Source organism: Talpa europaea (genome assembly GCF_964194135.1).
Source record: "Talpa europaea genome assembly, chromosome: 13".
Taxonomy (NCBI): domain Eukaryota; kingdom Metazoa; phylum Chordata; class Mammalia; order Eulipotyphla; family Talpidae; genus Talpa; species Talpa europaea.
The window spans coordinates 19908576-19928292 of NC_140080.1; the positions used below are offsets into that span (position 1 = coordinate 19908576).

Genomic DNA, 19717 nt, shown 5'->3' on the forward strand with positions numbered 1-19717 from the left:
TGTGAATGTGTATACCACATCTCAATCCACTCATCTGGCTTCGGCACTTAGGCTGAAACACTGGGCTTAAGTGCTAACTCTCAACAGCACAGGCCAGAACCGGTTCAGGATCGTCTTGAGACAAATTTTTGGTCTCCCCAAATAACACTGGTAGGAGGTACTGGCCATGTTAGTGTGATGAGATCCCTCATGTTGTGAATCTGTGTTGTCATGACTTGACATAACTGAAACAATTTAATTAGGGAGGGGAGGGAGATTTGGGTGAAACATATAATCAGGTTTGTGGTTCGCAAAGTCACTAGCTACAGTATAGAGGCTAGGTTGGAAGTGCCTGCAGAAGCTGTGGAGAGAGTAGTTAAGAGACTGCTGATTCCTGGGGCCTCTCTGGTGGCGCGGGGGATTCAGACGCAACCTATGAGGCTATCCGCAGCCACTGCAGCACGAGTTTGATCCCCGGCCAGGAAAGTGACTCACATACACAGCAGACCTCTCCTGGCTAGCCCGCTGCTCCCCTCAGCAGTGTATTTCGGTCGATCTGCCTGTTCTGCTCCCCACTCTGTCTCTGGTAGATCCTCTCACCCCTCACACCTCCTCTGGCCTGTATCCCAGTTCTTAAATGCATAGATAAATAAATCTTAAAAAAAAAAAAAGAGAGAGAGACTGCTGTTTCCTTCAGGGGAGAAAGGAGGCTGTGTGGGCTAGGATGGTGATGGGAGAGGAAAAGTGGATGCACATGAGCAGCAATAGGAGGGTTTGATGAGGACTGAGGGAGAGAACAGTATCAAGGTTGAATGGATTTCCTCAACTCTGAACTCAGTTATGGGATCTAAATAGATGCATGGAATGTTCTCATGGTCTCGTGTGAAATTGTGTAATATATTGGTATTAACTGGAAGCCTGACCTCATGCCGCGTGATTGATATTTGTGTGATATTTGGGAAAAGCCTGCAATATAGCTGTCTCCTTTTCCTGAAGGCTAGTCACAGTTTCAGCAGGCAGGCAAAAATTACAGCATTCCTGTGGTTGCCATATACTCTGTCAAGTTACTGCTGATAAGAGTGTAGGAAACACATTTTGTACTCATTTGCAAGTGTGGCTGGCAGCAGCTGCTGTTCAAATAAGTTAGCTCAGAAGGTAGCTCCCCCCAACATACAAATGTTCCTTGCTGCTGAGGACATTGGCCCAGAGGAGGACCAAACGTCTCAAGATGCTTCGTAATTCTGTTCACCAGCAGCCCTCACACAGGAATTTGTTTCTGGGAGAAGAACAGGGCAGGGGCTGCTCATCAACATTTTTGACCCCCTTAAAGGTAAACAGTGGCATTTTGGGAACTGATGGCTTTGTTCAGTGTCACGGAGGCTGCCAACAGTGGACTCGGGGCTGAGGCTCAGAATCTTTGAACCGGTTTCCAAAAACAAAACGAGATCAACAATAACACAGAGAGATCTAAGCTAAGTAGATGTCTGTCATTTGATTGCTCAAGTAGCAGGTTTATCCACCACACGAAATGTCTCCATTCTCTGCCATCATCCCAAACTAGGAATTTAAAGAAGTCGTTACCCTTAAATATGATATAATCCAGGGGTTTCTTCATCTCTCAGGCTTCACTGAGTATCAGCTGTAATCGCTCTGGCAGGTCAGCCAGTCACAGTCTCTTGAACCATTGTCTTTGGTAGATTAATATGTCTTTTATTTGAAGGGGTTAGAAAATGGGGGAAGGTGGTGGTGCGGGAAGGGGGGTGGAGAGCAATGAGTTTAAAAAATATTGAAAAAAAATCCATGTTTTTTTTTTTTTAAGATTTATTTATTTATTTATACAAGTACTGGGTACAGTCAGAAGTGCAGGAGGGTGAGAGAATTCACCAGAGCCAGAGCGGGGAACAGAACAGGGGAGCAGTGGGCGCAGCAGGAGAGGTCTGTGCGCCATGTGGAACCCTTGCTGGTAGCTGGGGATCGAACCGGTGCTGCAGAGGCTGCAGACAGCTTCACAGCCCAGCGCTCAACTGCTGTGCCACCAGGGGAGGCCCTCCATGTGGTTTTTAATGACTGGTGATACTAAAAAGAAACTGTCATCTGTATGATTTTTGGCCCCCTTAATAGAAATACTGAACTAAATGATCATACTACGTTCAGGGCCTCAGAGTAACCAGTGAGGTGCTCTGTAAGACATACTCTCCAGGTCTGTTTGGAAAGGCCGATGAACAAGGCATGATTTCTCAGGGTGCCTTGAAAAACCCCTCTACAACCTACTGGGGTCCCACCACTGATTTTATTTGAAAAGGTCCAGCCTTATAGTGGTCCTTCTGAAAACTGCCTCCCCGCTCCCTCCACCAGCATCCTAGGTGCCCAAAGGACTGGGGATGACCTTCAGGAATTGCAGACCATAAGTGACCCCCTGACCTACCATTCTTCTAGATACTGCATCCCCCCACAGGCTGCCCTGGCTTCTGGAAGCACGATCTGATGCCTCTGATTGTATCAGGTCAGCTAGTTATTTTGCATAAGATTTTTGCTTATTGCCCAAGTTGAGGATTTCATGTCCTGAAATGCTATCTTGAAAGAGGAGCTGCTTGCAAGACCTGAGGCCGTCCTTATGAGACCACCCTGAGTTAGGACACTTAAAATCCAGAGGAGATGGTTATTGATTTCCTCCCCTTTTTTGAGGGTCTCCTCTTGTGTTGACTCCTCTCCTAATACCTCAGGTCTTGACAGCTGATCTCCTGCATCTTCTGAGAGGTGAGAGACCATTTATTTCATCTGAATTAGAGTCTGCTCTGCCAGTTCTTTTTTTTTTTTTTTTTTAAGATTTATTTGTTAATACATACAAGAGCTGGGGTACAGGCCAGAGATGCGGGGAGTGAGAGGACTCACCAGAGACAGAGTGAGGAACAGAACAGGCAGATTGACTGAAATACATGTTGAGGGGAGCAGCGGGTGATAAAGGAGAGGTCTGCCTTGCTGTGTGGGTTTCTCCCTGGCCAGCCGGGTATCAAACTCGTGCTGCAGAGGCTGTGGATTCCTACATAGTGTGGTGCTTAACCCCTTGCGCCACCAGGGAGGCCTGCTGTTCTACCAGTTCTGTATGGCACCCTAGCTCTCCAGCTGCCCCCTGCTAGGTGTCACCCAGTTGGTGGAAGAGCGAGTTCCTGCCTCCCCCGATACCTCTGAGCAGTTCTGTGTCTGAGACTAGGGGCCTCTTCTGTGGACGTTCCAACCTCGTCCGTGTGGCCTCTCTCTTCAGCTTGCTTTTGTTTATCCAGCAGCTCATTACTTTAGAGTAGCCTGTCAAAATTGGTTAAATATTCTTTGGGAAACATGGTCACTCACATCCTTGAGATACCACAAGTATGTTTAATCCAGGGAAGATTGGCTTGATAAGAAAAAACGTGATCAACTTGCATCACCAAAACATATTTTCCTGTTATTCCAGTTGCGTTTCCACAAGCATCAGTAAGCACCAGCAAACCTCAGGCCATAAATTTCTGCCGCCGACACATAAAGACACCGAGGGAAGCAGGGAAAATGATTGCTGATGATTCGTTCTAACTACTTGACCTTCTGACCTCTTCTCTAGATTTATGACCAAGATGGGACCTTACAGCACTTTATTGATGGTGGGGAACCTAGTAAGTCGAGCTGGATGAGGTATATCCGGTGTGCAAGGCACTGCGGAGAACAGAATCTAACAGTAGTTCAGTACAGGTAAAGTATATCTTGATTTACCACTTATGGAGCTGAAGCCCTTTGGCTTGCGTATGCAAATCCAGGCTTGCTGCTAGGTTGGAAAAAATCCTGCACAACTTTGCAAGGACTGGCAGAGTTTCTTTTCTTTTCTTTTTCTTCTTCTTCTTCTTCTCTCTCTTTTTTTTTTTTTTTGGCTAGGTTTCAAAAAACTCCTCAGTTCTTGCAACAGTGATTTTATGAGAATTCAGGAATCAGAACGCTCATAGAAGCATTTCACTAAGTGCCCGTGGTGAAGTGAAGTGACACCCACCTCACTGCCTGAATTTCCAAAAAAACGACCTGAAAGCGCCTGGCAAGCCCAGGGGGTGGGGTGATTCCCTGTGGCACGCATAAGTAGGAATTCGGAGATTCAGCTCTGGCTCCCTGAGCCTGCAGTCACCTCGGGCTAGCTCCCTGGGGAAGGGTTCCATTTGCACACAGGCACCGGAAGCCAAGAACTGGCAACCTTCCCCAAGCTGTTGTGTTCCTCAGCGGTGAAGGAGCCAGCGTCACCTCTCTTGATCTTTCGAGAGGTGCCAAAGCGCTTGGCTCTGGCTTTGGGTCAAACGAGAACGTTTCAGATGATGAGGTGGTTCCAGAGCACAGAGGAGCCCCGGTTTCCCGACATATTTGGTAACACCCAAAGGCTAAGAAAGCTAACCCCCAGGACCTGGAGTCCTCTTGGGCAGCCTCTGAGGAGCTGAAAACGAGGTGGCTCTCGGACTGAGCCATATCTGCCCGTGCACCTGTTGGCCGAGCTTTTCCATTTTGGGCTAAAGAAGGCTGCAGTTGAGACGAGAGGGCAAGAGCAAATCACGTAGGAAAAACGCCCCACCACCAAGCCTTCTTTTCTCAGAATCCCTCGAAAACATGTGCCATATAAATATATGACCTCAGTTATAAACAGCCATGTTCCCTTTCGAATCAGAAGCAACTGTTTAGCTTTATTAGGCTCCCCAGACACATCAAAGCCTTGTGCTCAGCCCCTTGGAGTCCTGCCTGTGGCTATTTATTCCCCCCCCCCTTTTTTTTTTTTTGGTTTTTAAAAATGAAGCCTTAAAAAAGAAAAAACAACTGAAGCTTTATTCCCCTAAGAGGTTAAGGGCTGCGCAAATCTGGCTGCCTCTCCAAAGATCTCCAATTCAAAAGGAGCGCGTTGGGCCGCTGGTGACTCACTGCCTTGGTTTCCTCTGCAGTTTCATTTCATTAAGTAACGGTTTAAATGAAATCGTGCACAACGGCGCTGGGGGACTCGGCCGCGGACAGACTTCGCTCACCTTTATTGCGGCTGCAGGCCTTCCATGAGGTTTTTATGAAACGCCGAGCTAGAAAATTAGTAAAGTTGGTGCCAGCCCATTCAGCAAGAGCCAGCTGGGCAGGTTCTGTCAAGAGTCCCCAGGGAACTCCTGAGGCGAATTCTGAATTTGGGCAAAAGGAGACTCACCCCTGAGCGGAAGGTAGGCAGGAGCAAATCACTACCTATCTGTCAATATTAAGTGGATTTTATAGCTCCCCCTTCCATGATGGCTTTTAAACCTCAAGTTCTCTCCGCGATCTGCTTTTGATTACTTTAGATCTTTATAAAACGAACTCCAAAAACACAATTTAAAAAAAAAAAACTGGCATCCATCACCAGCGACCACGTCCAAGAGGAAGAAAATAGAAAAGTTGGACCCCGAAGAGCCAGCCTAATTTTTATTGTACATGAATGTCCTCTTCACAAAAAGTCAGCTGGTTTAGATTCATTCTGTTATGATTTGTAATATCTAAATGGAATTTTCTTCAAAGCGCCCTTGATTGATTGACCCTTAGCTGAACGTTTTGTTTTTATTTTGAGGCTGACAATAATGCTTGTTGGCATGTGCTCAGCTTCAACGGCGTGGGGACGCCACGAAGCTATCTTTATGAGTCATCCAACCACAATACTCAATACATGTCAGCAAAGGAAATATTATCTGAAAAGGGAAAAATCCCTTTGATGTGCTTCAACATGCAGAGATTTCTGCGAGTTTTGGAAGCTCTGCCCGCTTGTAAGGAACGGTGTACGCTTACACATTTTTTTTCCCCCTTTCGGCCTGCTCCGGGCCTCCGAAGACCACCCATTGCTCGAAAACAGTTCTGCTCTTTCAGCGGCAAAGCGTGTCATTTGGGTTTAGCACATTCATTTGCCGGGCGCTGTGTTTATATTAAGGGAAGCCAAACCGAGAGATGAAATGTTACAAGGGTGAAGTACAAAGTAGACTCAATTTTTCTCAACTTAGGAGATGCCAGTGATTTATAGCTCGGCTCCAATTTTGATTTTTTTATGTAGCAGTGGAAAGAATTAATAAAATGCACAGCTCTCAGAGATGTGGAGGGAGGCAGGGTGGTGAGGTCCGGACAACTGGCTGGAGTTTTTGTCAGATATTCATAGAATGTTGGGAAAAACATTGTGCTTAGCTAGCAGTGCCCTCGTGAGACAGAATGGCAGCAAGTTAAGGAAAATAACAAGATAAATGAAATTTTTGCAGCTGCAAGTAAAATATTGAGAATCTGCACTTTTTTATTGATCTTTATGATCCTATTGCCAAGAGCCACTTTGTGGTGACAAAATATGTTGACAAGTGCATATCTCACCACCATGAAAAATGTGGTGAAGGATTCGCCTTATGTCTGCAGTGTTATACAAGGAACAAATTGCCCTGCTACAGCCAATTCCTCACAGAAAGGCTACATTTAAGGCCCACCAACCCTAAACACTTTTATCTTGAACTTGAGGCTAATATGTGTAGCAATTCTTCATTGAGGAAACCGCTCGGTGGCGGTTTCCTCATTTTTTTTTTTTAATCTGTAGATGTTTCTTTACAGTGCCAAAGCTGTTATAAAAAATGTTTATTTCTTGCTACCTCCGCTCTATCATTTCAGGGAGTAATCTTTCAGCCAGGGTAAAGTGCTCCTCTTGTGTTTATTGAATTTCTATCCATTTCACAGAAGAGGGATTTTTCTCTTCGCTTGTATCAAACTTTAGAAGAAAGGTGATGAGGAAGATTTTTATTTCTCTTGGTGCTTATATCACAAAGCTGCTTAGTTTTATTACGAATTTGGGAACTCCCAATGCCAAGTTGCAAGAACGCACGTAATGCTTTTCCTTCAAATACGAAATCAATAGCATTAATTTATATTTGAGGCTGAGGCAACCGTGTCTGCAATTTGCCAAGAGAGAGAATTTTCTCATTAGTGGGAGATGGAATTTTTTTTTTTTTAAATCAACTCTTCCTTACTGTTGTCTCCTGGGCCAAATATCTGTCTTCAGCCAAGACATTCTGTGGAGGGAAACTGGAAATAAACTGTACACTGTTTATCATACTGGGTTACAGGCTCCTAATTGGTGGTCGGGAACCATAAGGTGGGTGCAGATTTTATTGCAAACAGGAAATGTGTAAGTGGAGCTGGGCAGAACTTTGGGGGGGGGCGATAAAAAAATGTGGATGGGGGCATATGAGTCCTACCGATGACTAAGCCGGGTTTTCTTTTGTTTTGAATAGGTCGAATATATTCTACCGAGCCTGTATAGATATTCCCAGGGGTACCGAGCTTCTGGTGTGGTACAATGACAGCTATACGTCTTTCTTTGGGATCCCCTTACAATGCATTGCCCAGGATGAAAACTGTAAGAATTTCTTTTAGCTCTGACTTCACAAATACCTATTTCACAGCTAACTTTTTTAAGCGTGTTGTTGGAAACTCCTGAACTGCCATCCACCCTATTGGGGGACGCCCATGCGCACACATCTGTCCTGGCAATTTCTACTCCCTCTGTGTCTGTTGCTTTTTCACGGGGCTGCTTGCCTGTACAGGCCAATCCTTCTTTTCCTGTTTACAACTTCAAAACCTTTGCCATCGTTTGAAATAATCTCCGGCAGCCACATCGGGAGGCTGGTTTTTACTGAGCATCTATTATTATGTCTGATTCTCTGCTTGCCACCTTTTGGGGTCACCAGAGCAGTTGGGACTTCTGCTCTGAAGGGATGCACAGTTTTGCTGGAGTCATACTAGATGCAAAAAGAAAGTAAGAGGAAGCAATGCCTTTAATCAGGAGGGGTCCCGCCCATAGATTGATATGCATCCTCCTGAATAGTCCTTGGAGTGAAAAATGGAAGCAACACCCATAGACGTGATTGAGGAATTTGTGTCTGAGTTCTTAGTCCAAAATGAACCTTGTAATTTTCTTCTATATTCATTACCATGGCAATCCCTATCTTTAAAAAATAATCTATTAGGCAAATGCAAATTTACAGTGATTTTACTTGCACTTTATAATTTTATCAATTTTTTTGAAAAATAATACAAGGTGATTTCCAGTATTTAGAATGGAATTGGGTCATTATGATGAGCTTCAGTGAGAAACCCTGGATTCAAGGTTGCTATTTTTTTCTGTCATTCGGTTGACTAGTCTGATGGTCTGATATTATTGCAACAGAAAAAGAAACAGGAGAATAGATCTTTTTAAGAAACTAAAACAAGTAGTATTTTATTTTTTCCTTGTCTCTTTCCTCCCCTCCCTACCCTCTGTCTCTCCCGTTCCACACATCTACACATCTACACATGAACTTCAGTAAAAAATATTTATATTACCCCGATAAAAATCTGATGATAAGATATTTCTTTTCCATATTGTCTTTATAGTTTCATAAAACACATAATCTTCAGAAAGCATATTACTATCAACTTTCCTTTTCTACTCTCCTTAGACCCAAACCAGTCTCAAATCAAAAAATGAATCCTTAGACATATAGTACATCCCTCTTACTCCCCAAATTTCTATTGCAAAGTTTCTTTTCTGCAATAATATTCCTCTTTGAGGGAGAGTCAGTATTCATGGGAGAAAATGTCAAGTTGGACATGAACGTGGGTAAGTGGTCAGAGGCAGATGGACATGGTGGCCAGGCTGCTGTGTCTCCCAGAATGGTTCCAGGCCCTACCTCATCTAAAAGTAGTTCAAGATGCATGTACTGAGAAGCACCCAGATCAGCCCCTCTCATCTGCTGACAGGAGCTTGTGTGTGCTTTAGAACCTTGACATAACCTTTGAGAGAATGGAATTCCATAAATCCTGTAAGCCCATCTGTTTCCTTCTTTAATATGACTTACTACAGATTCTGAAGATGCACTAGAGAACATATCAGAGCTTACCATTCAGAGGTGCGTAGTACAAAGTCCAAATATTCATGCAGTGATTGCTAAGATACTTACCAAAAACTGTGGGCTGGTACCTTTGCTTTGTGCTTTAAATACAGCCATGAACAAAACAGATAAGAAAGCCTGGCCTCATGGAGCTTACATTTTAGTGGGAAAAGATAGATTATCAGCAAATAAATGAGTAAATGAATGGGTGGTAATAAGGATAAGTGTAGGGATAAGATAGCAGAGAAGGGCTGAGGAGTGTCAGTAGTTGGATAAGTTTCAAACAGGTGAAGGAACAGGCCATGGGTACTTGGAAGATTGTTTCAGGCAGCTGGACTAAAAATATAAAGGCCCCAAATTGGAATATTCCCAGTGTGTTGAAAAAGTATCATAAAGGTTGCAGTAGGTGCTTTGGAAGGAGTGAGTCGGGGAGAGATTAACTTAGATATTCAGAGGCATGGGGGAGTGGAGAGACAGTCATCTTATAAGGCATAGGAGGCTTTCGTTCTGTGTGGGCCCAGTGAGGTGGGTATTGCAGAGTTTTGAACAAAAGAGTGATATGATCTGATGGAGGCTGTAATAGGATTGCTCTGGCTGCTGAGTGGAGGCTATATAGTAAGGGGTGAATATCCAGCAGATGATCCAATTAGAGGCTCTTGCTAGCATCTTGGGGACAGAGGACAGTGGTTTGGACCTAGTGAAGGCCATGAGAAGTGGATGAATTCTGGATATGATTTGAAAGTGAAACCAACATCATTTCTTGACACATCGGATGCTGTGTGAGAGAGAAAGTAGTTGAGGAAACTCCAAGTCTTTGATCTGAGAACCTGAAAGGATGGAATGACTCTTTACTGAGTTAGAAGTCAGAAATGGAAACCATGGAGTGACGAGAGAACACATTTCTGATGCATGATGTGGGGTGGAAGTAACATATCCTCAACACTGCTTCCACCTTATGTTGCTGTTACATGAACAAGAGGGATTTACAGGGTGGGTTACAGGACTTGGGCATCTTGTGTCCATTCATAGTCACCTCCCAATGGGAGTCTATGGCTGTTGCATCTGATCTTCAGACTCAGAGCCATAACGCCATCAAAAAAGGTACTTTCTAGAAATAACATATGCTTTCCAAAAGTCCTTTCTCCTAGAGCCCAAATTGTGTGAAGCATTCTTAGAGTTGTTGATTAGAGTTTTCCATATACTCTACTGGAAAGACTCTCAGCACCTGAAATCTTCAGGAGAAAATTTGCAAAGCCAGAGCAGCTTCAAATATTATGGGTATGGTAGGTTAACTAAACAGATCTTTTGGGTTGAGTTCAGAACTCTGAGTAAGGGTTGAGGGAAGTTTAAAGGGAATTAAGTCATTGAAATGCTCAGCATTGACGATCACCTAACCCCCTAAGGGTATTATAGGAATTTTATTTCAGTTCCTGTCTCAAAATCATATATCTGTCATGTGATTGGCCACCCAAGAACTCAGTGGAAGGTTTCATCAGATAGTGTGAGGGAGATATATGACTCTGATTCTAACTCTCAGATGGATTCTCATTCTATATGATTCACGGAGAGACCGGGAATGCTTTATAATGAGGTTGCTTATTCTGTACAGAGAAAATACTCTGTGTGATTTAAAGGCGCAAGTGTGTGAAAGGGCATGGACAGATAATTTAACAGATGCCTTCCACAGCCCTGAGTAATTTAAATCATCGCACCTGGATTAGCAATTCTAAGACAAGTTTTATCCTACTGAGCTGGCCTCAAAATAAATTAGGTGCCTTCAAAAGAAGCTTCACACGATCAAAGACTTATTTGACGAAATGCCTCCACAGAGCCTCCTTCTAGTGCTGTGCACACAGTAAACAATTAATAAATGCTCACTGGATATATATTGGGGATTTTATGGTCATTATTTGGAAAGATTAATTATTTCAGTGAGACTTTTATAGTTAATGAAATTGATATGCAGACCTAAACCGTCAAAGAAAACACGATTTTACATCGTGAATAATAGTTATTTAGCACTTCCATGTATTAAAATAGTACTTCTTTCCATGGGTCTTTCAACAATAAAGTATCCAATTCCTATTGAATGTATGTGGAGGGTACAGGCTTGGGTTTCCACGCCCCTCTCCCCCGGCAGCTTCTGGGGAGCCGAGGGGTACACTCGTTTGGAAAAGCAACTGAAAACCTCCTGGCCTCACAAAGAAGGCAGCATTTCGCATGGGCTTTTGGGTTCTGGAAGCAATTCCTGTGCTATTTTCTTTTGAGAAATCGTAGCTACAAGTGTAATAGAACTGCAGAGGGAGAGCCCCTCCGTCCACCGTGGGCTTCCGGGAGAGCCTGAAGGAAGGCCTGTGTCGACAGATCATATCCACACGGAGGAATGAAGTTCCCCAAAGCTTCCAGTGGGGGATTAGCTCCTGCCGAGTGTAAAGACTGGAGTGTGTTCATATTCCTTTCAGAGGAAATTAAAAAAAACCCTGGGAATAAATGTTAAACAAGTCTTCCTGCTGCTTTTTCTGTCTTGGCATATAAAGCTGAGGTAGCAGAATGTGAAACTTGATGGCCATGCGGGGGTCTCTGCTGTGGCGTCAGCGCTGCCTCCCCGAGGCCTGCTTCTTTCTTTTGAATTTAAAGAGCAGAAAATAAAAAGGGGTACTTCTGCAGAGTGCCCCTCACTCCCACCACCCCACCAACAAGGTGAAGCTAGGTCTCAAAAAGGCTCTCTAAAGCCTCCTGTCCATGAACTTTGAGGAATCAAGGGTGTGTTTCAGTCCAACAGAACAACTGTGTGCCAGGCTCAGTGGGGACCCTGGATGGGTGGTGCAGACCCTCAGGCCCTATCCTCGAGGAACTCTGTAGAAGGAGGCAGGTTAGCACACAATCACAGTGCAAAGCACAGAGCAGGTGCCGTGTGAAGCAGCAATTGCGCTGAGCCAGAGAGTGGAGCTGAGTATTAAAGCACTTGGGAGGCGCTGTGTGTACAGTGGGAAGCAGGGATCTAACTCCTGACAAAAGTCCAGAAACCAGAAGTTACTAGTTTGCCCCTGGAAAAGGACTAGAAAAATGCTATGCAGAAGTTACTAGGCTATGAATTGTGCATCTTGGGACATTTGTGAAAACACGCCGAAAGCCAGCCACAGCTGTGGGAAGCCATGCATTTGACTTAGCCCAGTCTACTACCTATGGAAAACCTGGGCCAAGAATCTCCTAAAAATGGGTCAAGAACTGAGGAAATCTACATCCTCCTACAAGAAGTAATGGAGAAGTCACTACGCAGGGATGCTTTGCTGTATGCGCAGAGCTGGAACAGAAGACAGCACCTACAGCAACTGGGTTCACAGAGAGGTGACCAGAGGCACAGAGAAACCGCTCTCGTGAGAGATTTGACCTTTCGTGTGCTAGCACCCAGGATCCCAGCCTTGCTGCAGCGCAGAAGCAGTCACTCCTCCCGTTTGTGCGAGTGTCCAGGCTGACGAGCTCAGATGACTTGTCTGTGGGAACTGCCTCCAGCCTTAGAGAACCCATTCACCTTAGCCTGTTCTCCCGGCGCATGTAGCCCTTGTCCAGTGACTGGTCTGTGTGGGAGTGTTAAGGACCCAGTACCTTGTCCTAAAGCAGAACAACCCTGAAGAATCTTCCCAGCTCCAGAGCCCTTAAACTCCTCCTTCAACCTGATCTTGCTTCACTCCCAAACAGGTCACCATCCCGGGAGCACTCCCTGGTTAAAGTTCCTGCCCACCCAGTACAGCTCTTCATTTCAGAGTGTGTGTGCCAGGGGACTTCAGATAGGTACTTCCAGACCTCCCTGCTGAGCCCAGCTCTCTACTGTCCAACTCCCTGCTCCACATCCTCACTTGTGTGTCTCACAGGCATCGCAAACTCAGTAGGTAAAACTGAAACTAGTCCATGACTGGCCATACATTTCCTCTCCCCCAGTTATGTAATCCTTACTCCCATTTGTCCAGTTGCTCTTAGAAACCTCAACCCCTTGCTCTCTTTGCCCATCTATCCAATCAGTTATCAAGTAATGTTGTGTGCGTATTCTTATACCTGCATTTCTTTTCCTTATGCATGCATTTTTCTTTCCTTATACATGCATTTCTTTTCCTTATGCATGCATTTTCCTTTCCTTATACATGCATTTTCCTTTCCTTATACATGCATTTTCTTTCCTTGCCGCACCCTGGGTCGCTTCACCATCAGCTTTGGTCTGTACCTTTGCAGTACCCTTCTGCATGTCACCTTTCCCCTCTTTTAGTGACATGGCAGCCAGAGTGAAATTTCTCTGATTTGCTGCTTTTATTTTTTCACTTTATTTGTTACATGAGCTCATTGCCTAGATCAAAATCTATAGAGGATTGTGGACATTCAGTTCTTCTAAATAGCAATCAGTTGACAGATTATTAGGTATCTTTCCAGACATATGTTTTGCCCATTCAAGGACAATTCTTTCTCCTTTTCTCTGGCCCTTTCTCTTATCTTCCCAAGCCCCCACCTTATGTACATTGTAGCATATCACACACAGTTTTGTGTCTGGCCTTTCCATTTAACAACCTAAAGGTAAACAAGACAGGGATGACATGTAATGATTAAGGTATTATGGCACCAGAAGAACATAACTGTTATAAATATACCAAATAAAGGAGCATCAAAATATATAAGGTAACAATAGCAGATTAAAAACATATTGGTAGCAACACAATAGTAGTATAGGACAATGACACTCCTATTTCATCAGTTGACAAATCAGCCAGATAGAAAGTTCATCAAGTGCGTAATAGCCTTCAACAAGGAATTAAGCCAGATGGGATCAAGAGAAATTTAAAGGGCACTGCCCCCTAAAGGTGAGTACACATTCATCTCAAATGCAAATGGAACATTTTTGAAGATATTCCATATATTGGATCAGTTAATTTATAAAGACTGAAATTGTATCAAGTATCTTCTCTGTTCACAGTGTCATCAGACTAGAAATCAACCAAACAAGAAAAGTGGGGAAACCTAAATGTGGAGGTTAATCAGCATGCTGATAAACAACTATTGGGTAAATGAGGAAATCGATGGGGAAATTTCAAAATACCTGAGATGAATAAAAATGAAGACTTGAGCTACCAGAACCGATGGGACACAGCAAAAGCAGTACTAAGAGGGAGGCATACAGCGATACAAGCCCACATCAAGAAACAGGAAAGATCTCAAATTAATAATCTAACTTTACAACTTAAGGAAATAGGAACCTGAAAAAAAAATTAAAAGCCAGTAGTAGGAAGGAAATAATAAAAATCAGAATGGGATTAATTTAAATAGAAATAATAAAACAGTCTTAAAGATCAGGGAAACCAAAGACTGGCTCTTTGAAAAAAATAAGCAAATAGACAAACCTCTTGCTAAACTCACTAAGAACAAAAAAAGAAAATAATAAATAGGATCAGTGATTAGAGAGAAATCACAACAGAAACTTCAAAAATACAGAGCTTCCTAAGAGCCTGTGGGGAACATCTTTATGCCAATAAATTAAGATAACCTGGAAAGAAATCAACAAATTCATAGAAGCATACAACCTTCCAACATTGAATAAAGAAGAGACAGAAAACCTGAACAGACCAATTACAAGCAAGGGAATCGAAACAGTAATCAAAAGTCTCCCAAAAAGCAGAAGCCCAGGAGTGGTGATGCTTTCAAAGCATAAATATGACCCTCTCCACCCAGCTCACAGCCTTTTATCCAACTTGACATTACTGTTACAATAAATACCCTGTACTTTAATCTGGTAGCCTATGGGTCACATACAGTCTCCAGAAATGTCTTGTAAACTCATATACAAAATTAGAATCCACACATCTTTAAGCTGGCTGTGCCCTGTTGAGTTTGCTGCAGACCCACCATCCTCTTTTAAGGAACCTCCCATCATTTAGTGCCATTATTTGCCCAGCTCCCACCGACACTGGCATTGGGCTCTTCCTCGCCAGCCTCCGCTGTGGCCCCTCTATCTTCACTCACTGGCCACAGTCTCTCTCTTTCTGCTCCTTTAGTGCCCTGAACTCCGTCCCATCTCAGTGTGACACATAGGCTTTGTGGCAAAGCCAGCGATGTGGTGGGTTTTTTTTTTTTAATTTTTTTTAAAGATTTATTTTTATTTATTTATACAAGCACTGGGTACAGTCAGAAGCACGGGAGGGTGAGAGAATTCACCAGAGCCAGAGCGGGGAGCAGAGCAGGCAGAAGGACCGAAGTACACTGCTAAGGGGAGCAGCGGGCAGCAGGAGAGGTCTGCACACCATGTGGGACCCTCCTTCGGGGGCCGGGGAGCAGTCGGGGATTGAACCAGTGCTGCAGAGGCTGCGGGCAGCTTCACAACCCAGCGCTGAACCGCTGCGCCACTGGGGAGACCCAACCAGCGATGTTTGATCTCCTTGCTTTGCCTTTTCTTGCTTTCACACCTGTCTGATGACTGCACCCTTCAGGACCCACATTCAAGGTCACTGACTCAGGTGGGCATCCCTCAGATCCCAAGTTTATCTGTTCCTGACCCATGCTTTCCTGGCAGCCCTTTCTTCTCATAGCACTCACGACACTTACAGCATCTGTGTATTGACAGTTCTAAAATTCATGTATTTGTCACATTTCAATCTTTATGAACTTGGAAGATATCATTAATTTTGACTTATAACTAATAGTGCAACTTGCAATGATTCAAATTTTAGATTTAATGGAAGCTGAGTAGATAGTCACCTGTACAATTTTTTTTTTATTATTTGTCCCACTGTAGAGTAGAAGCGGCAAGAGTTCAGGGGCTGTGGCTTCCTCGCTCTCCTGTAGTCACAGTAGGAGGCATGTAATAGATGCTCAGTAAGCACTCGTGGACCTGATGAATGGACAACGGGGAAAGAATATAACTCTCTCAAATGTTTTGATTTCCCAGGATCTGAGGAGTGTCTGTTCTTCCTGGACTATCCTTTAAGACTGAGTATTTGCCCTCTTCTCCTGAGTCCTTCTCTTACAGATGGAAGAGATTTCACTAACTCATTATGTCTCCATGTGGAAACCACATCCTCCTCTTGGTCTTTTTAATTAGTCACCTCTGGCCTCTTGCCGTTGTCTGTACTGTCTTGAGTCGGGAGGAGATAGCATCTTCTGATTCATTTCTGTCCCCTCTCTGAAAATGTCCTGTTTTTGTTAATACTTTTGATTTTCTTGGTGAATTTAGGAAGAATAATCTGTGCCTCTAAGACCTGCTTTTAAATAGTAAACTTTATAGATCTCTAGTGTCCTGTGGAAATGTGCAGGAACTCTGCAGGACAAGCTAGAGATTAAGTGAGGTTGCTTTTGTGAAAACTACTCCTTCCTATAATTTCTTTTTCTTCTCTCTAAATTACATGCTCATTACATTCAGTAGGATTGAATTTATTCGTAAGTTCAATACAGGAACATTCCAGCAGTAGAATACAGAGTACAAGTATTACTACCTACATCTAGAAAGCTTATTATATTTGTTTGTCCCAGAGAAGAAAATAATAAGGTAGAGAATAATTTTATTTCAACCATCCCTACTTTTATTGCCTTAATGCTATTATCATTAACTCAGTTCCCATATAACCCAAATTGGTATGAAATTTTCATTATTGCCATTTTGACATTCATCATTAAACTTACAAAAAATCCATTGGGCCACAGATCCTTTTGTTTATTATAAAGGTCATGTAACCTTAATGCTCTTTGAAATTAACTTATTAGGTTACTTTCCAGGAGTGTAAGTGAGAAATCAGAACCTAGAATCTGTACCTAAAGAGTTTTATTTGCATCCATTCTCTTATCCCAAAAGCATTATATTCCTCTTTCCAATAGTGAAGCTTCTGCCTGTTGTTTTTTTTTTTTCCCCTCCTCTCATGCATGTTGATGACATCTTCATTCCCAATCTTCCCTCTTTCCTACTTGTTCGTCTGCATTTACCAACCCACGAGAGCTTAGCATTGGCTGAAAACGTGTGGTTTAGCCTCTGCTTTGTCTCTTCAGGGTTAGTTTTAAAAGAGCTGAGTGAGATGAGCTCTACCCTTATCTCACAAGGCTGTTGTTTTTATTTCAAAAGTACTAAGACATGATAAAATATTGCTTCTTCTCTTTCATTGTCTTCTTAAAAAGTAACAGCCTATGCAAAGATTTTTTTTCAAAGTCTAAAATGTGTATTCAAAGTTCATGCTGATTATGCACTTTTGCTGCAGAAGTTGAAACTGTAGCTTTGAACATGTAAATGCATGTGTGTGTGCAGGTGCATCTGTATGACTTCCATGCCTGTTATGTCCATGTCTTTGTGCATGATGTATCAACACACACACAACTCTGTGCTAGCTCTAAAATGTCCTTTTTAGTTTTGAAACCCAGCTCATGAGCAGACGCAATGTGGCAAAAAAAAAAAAATGCCCTGTAAGTTGGAAAACTAAACCTTCCAGAATGACTGAGTGCACGACCCTACATAAGTGCACGCCCCAAAATAAGCCATATGATCTTGTTGGGCTTCAGCTTTTTTATTTGAGCGCAGGTCAGTTTCTTAGCCTTAATTGCACATCTTTAGAAGCGCCTGGAGAAGCTTTAAAATGCAGATGCCCAGACCCTACCAAGAGATACTGATTTAATTTTAAAAAAATCTCCATGAGTCTAACATGTGATCAGGGCAAAGAATTGCCAACTCAACAGATTCTAGATGCTCTTTCCATGTCTGTGAGTCCTTTCAGTTTTCCTTTCTGAGACAGGCCAGGCCATGCTGACAGAATGCAATAGGCGGTTGTTGGAGTCACCTGGTGTGTGTGGTTATACAGATGGCTCTGTGTCCCCACGCGTGGTTTCTCCCTGTCCACTTGCGCGAGACCTGGCTGTCACCCCGCTACCATCCTCTGTTCACATTGAGGATGTTCGAGGGTCCGCGCTCAGCCATGGTCTGTGGTGGGGAAGGACAAGTGGCCCCAACTCCCTTGTTCCATTCCTTGTGTCCCTGACCCAGGGGCCAGCAGCCATGATTTACTTCCCTTTACCAACCTTCTTGCCTCTTATCCTTTCCAATTTTTTGTTCCCTGATTTTCTTCTCTTGACCATCCCGTGATCTTTCATCTCTTGACCCTCTGCAACAACCAATAAATACATCTTACTGATACAGCAGTTCCTTATAAAATACCAACAATAAATGATAAGCATATTAGGTGCTAGTCACCTCTGAGCCTGTGTGTTGACCAGCAAATTCAAGAGAGAGGTAGTGTGAACACAGTAACAGTGTAAAAGACAGACAACCAGATCTCAAGTCTGGAGGTCTCCCTCCTCAGAAATGTTTCTTCTAGTTCTTTCCACACTCCCCCCATTACTGCCCCATTTAGGTCCATCATGCCAGTTTCTTCTCTTTCTGTAACCATCAGAATGGTGGCTGTGGTGATAGTGGACTCTGGAAGAACACTGCCATTATCTTCTTTCAGCCTCATAAAGGGGGTTGAAAGATGATGAAACCGCAGCTCATAGAGCACAGCGTCAAAGATGGGGTCCTGAGCATACAGTAATTGCTTAGTAAATAGGCACTGAATGACTTCATCATCTGAGATAACAGTGCTTTCCTCCTGATGTCAAGTTGTCTGCTCTCATGTTCATTCTGAGTCCAGGAAAACAAATGTTTAAAATGCTGATTTATAGGAACTTTTGAAAAGCATGTGTTTTTGTGCTTATTTTAAGGGCTAATAAAACTGATTTTCTAAAATCCTGCTGTTCTCCTAGTAAATGTCCCTTCAACGGTAATGGAAGCCATGTGCAGACAGGACGCCCTGCAGCCCTTCAGCAAGAGCAGCAAACTCTCCCCTGCCACCCCACAGCGCTCCATCGTTTTCCCACAGACTCCCTGCACCAGGAACTTCTCTCTCCTGGACAAGTCTGGGCCCATGGAGTCGGGATTTAACCAAATCAACGTGAAGAACCAGCGAGTCCTCGCGAGCCCCACGTCTACCAGCCAGCTGCACTCCGAGTTCAGTGACTGGCACCTTTGGAAGTGTGGGCAGTGCTTTAAGACTTTCACACAGAGGATCCTCTTACAAATGCACGTGTGCACGCAGAACCCCGACAGGTAAACCCCGTCCTGCGACTCACAGAGTGAGCCCGGTCAGGCGTGCGACCCACCTCGGGCCTTCCAGCAGCGTCCCCTCTCGGCCTCCCACTGCACCCCGGGAAACACCCCTGCTCCAGAAGGTCATCCAGTAGCGTTAGGCCACTGTTTGATTTATTGTTTAGACGGGCTGCATGAGCAGTGGCTAAGAGGGGTCTGCTCTTATTTTCTAATAAGAGGGGTCTGCTCTTATTTTCCAAACCGTTCTTCTGTCCCAGTCCAGCAGGAAGCGAAATAGAAGGAACATTTATGAATATCATAGATGGGAAAATGAGGTCAGGATAATTAGAATCCTCTCTGTCTTCCAGAGATAATATAGTTGGCCACTCAGCTGCTGTCACTGTCATTTCAGAGTTCACCTCCAGTGTGCCGTGGGTATGAACTTAATTAAGTACTAAGAGGTAATGAATTGGAATTTTTTGCTTAGTACTATTTTTCTTCGGAGCATGCAAACCCATAAATCCTGCAAAGCTGTCAAAAGGAAATACCTACTCTGCTAGTGATGTGGAGGAAAACAGATGCCACTTATTCAATAAACTAATATCCACACAGAAGAAAAATGTTGACTAGATACCTCAGAGTCAAAGTTGGTTTGAAAGTTTGTCAATAAAGAATTTTATGGCCATGAACTGAGGATGAAATTTAGCTGAACAAGTGAATTAAAATTTCAGGTACTCTGACGAGTGGCACAGTAGAT

The 19717-nt window shown here is 43.6% G+C and overlaps 1 protein-coding gene across 1 annotated transcript in view; it reads left to right on the forward strand.

Annotated features, from left to right (window-relative positions):
• The window catches only part of PRDM6 (PR/SET domain 6), a gene marked incomplete at both ends in the record, with an annotated part of 101416 nt that overhangs the window by 66595 nt on the left and 15104 nt on the right, over positions 1-19717 (forward strand). The window contains 3 exons of the mRNA XM_084252217.1: positions 3575-3702; positions 7248-7372; positions 18639-18981. Coding sequence (XP_084108343.1) covers positions 3575-3702; positions 7248-7372; positions 18639-18981 — 596 coding nt within the window. The remainder of the gene's footprint in view (positions 1-3574; positions 3703-7247; positions 7373-18638; positions 18982-19717) is intronic.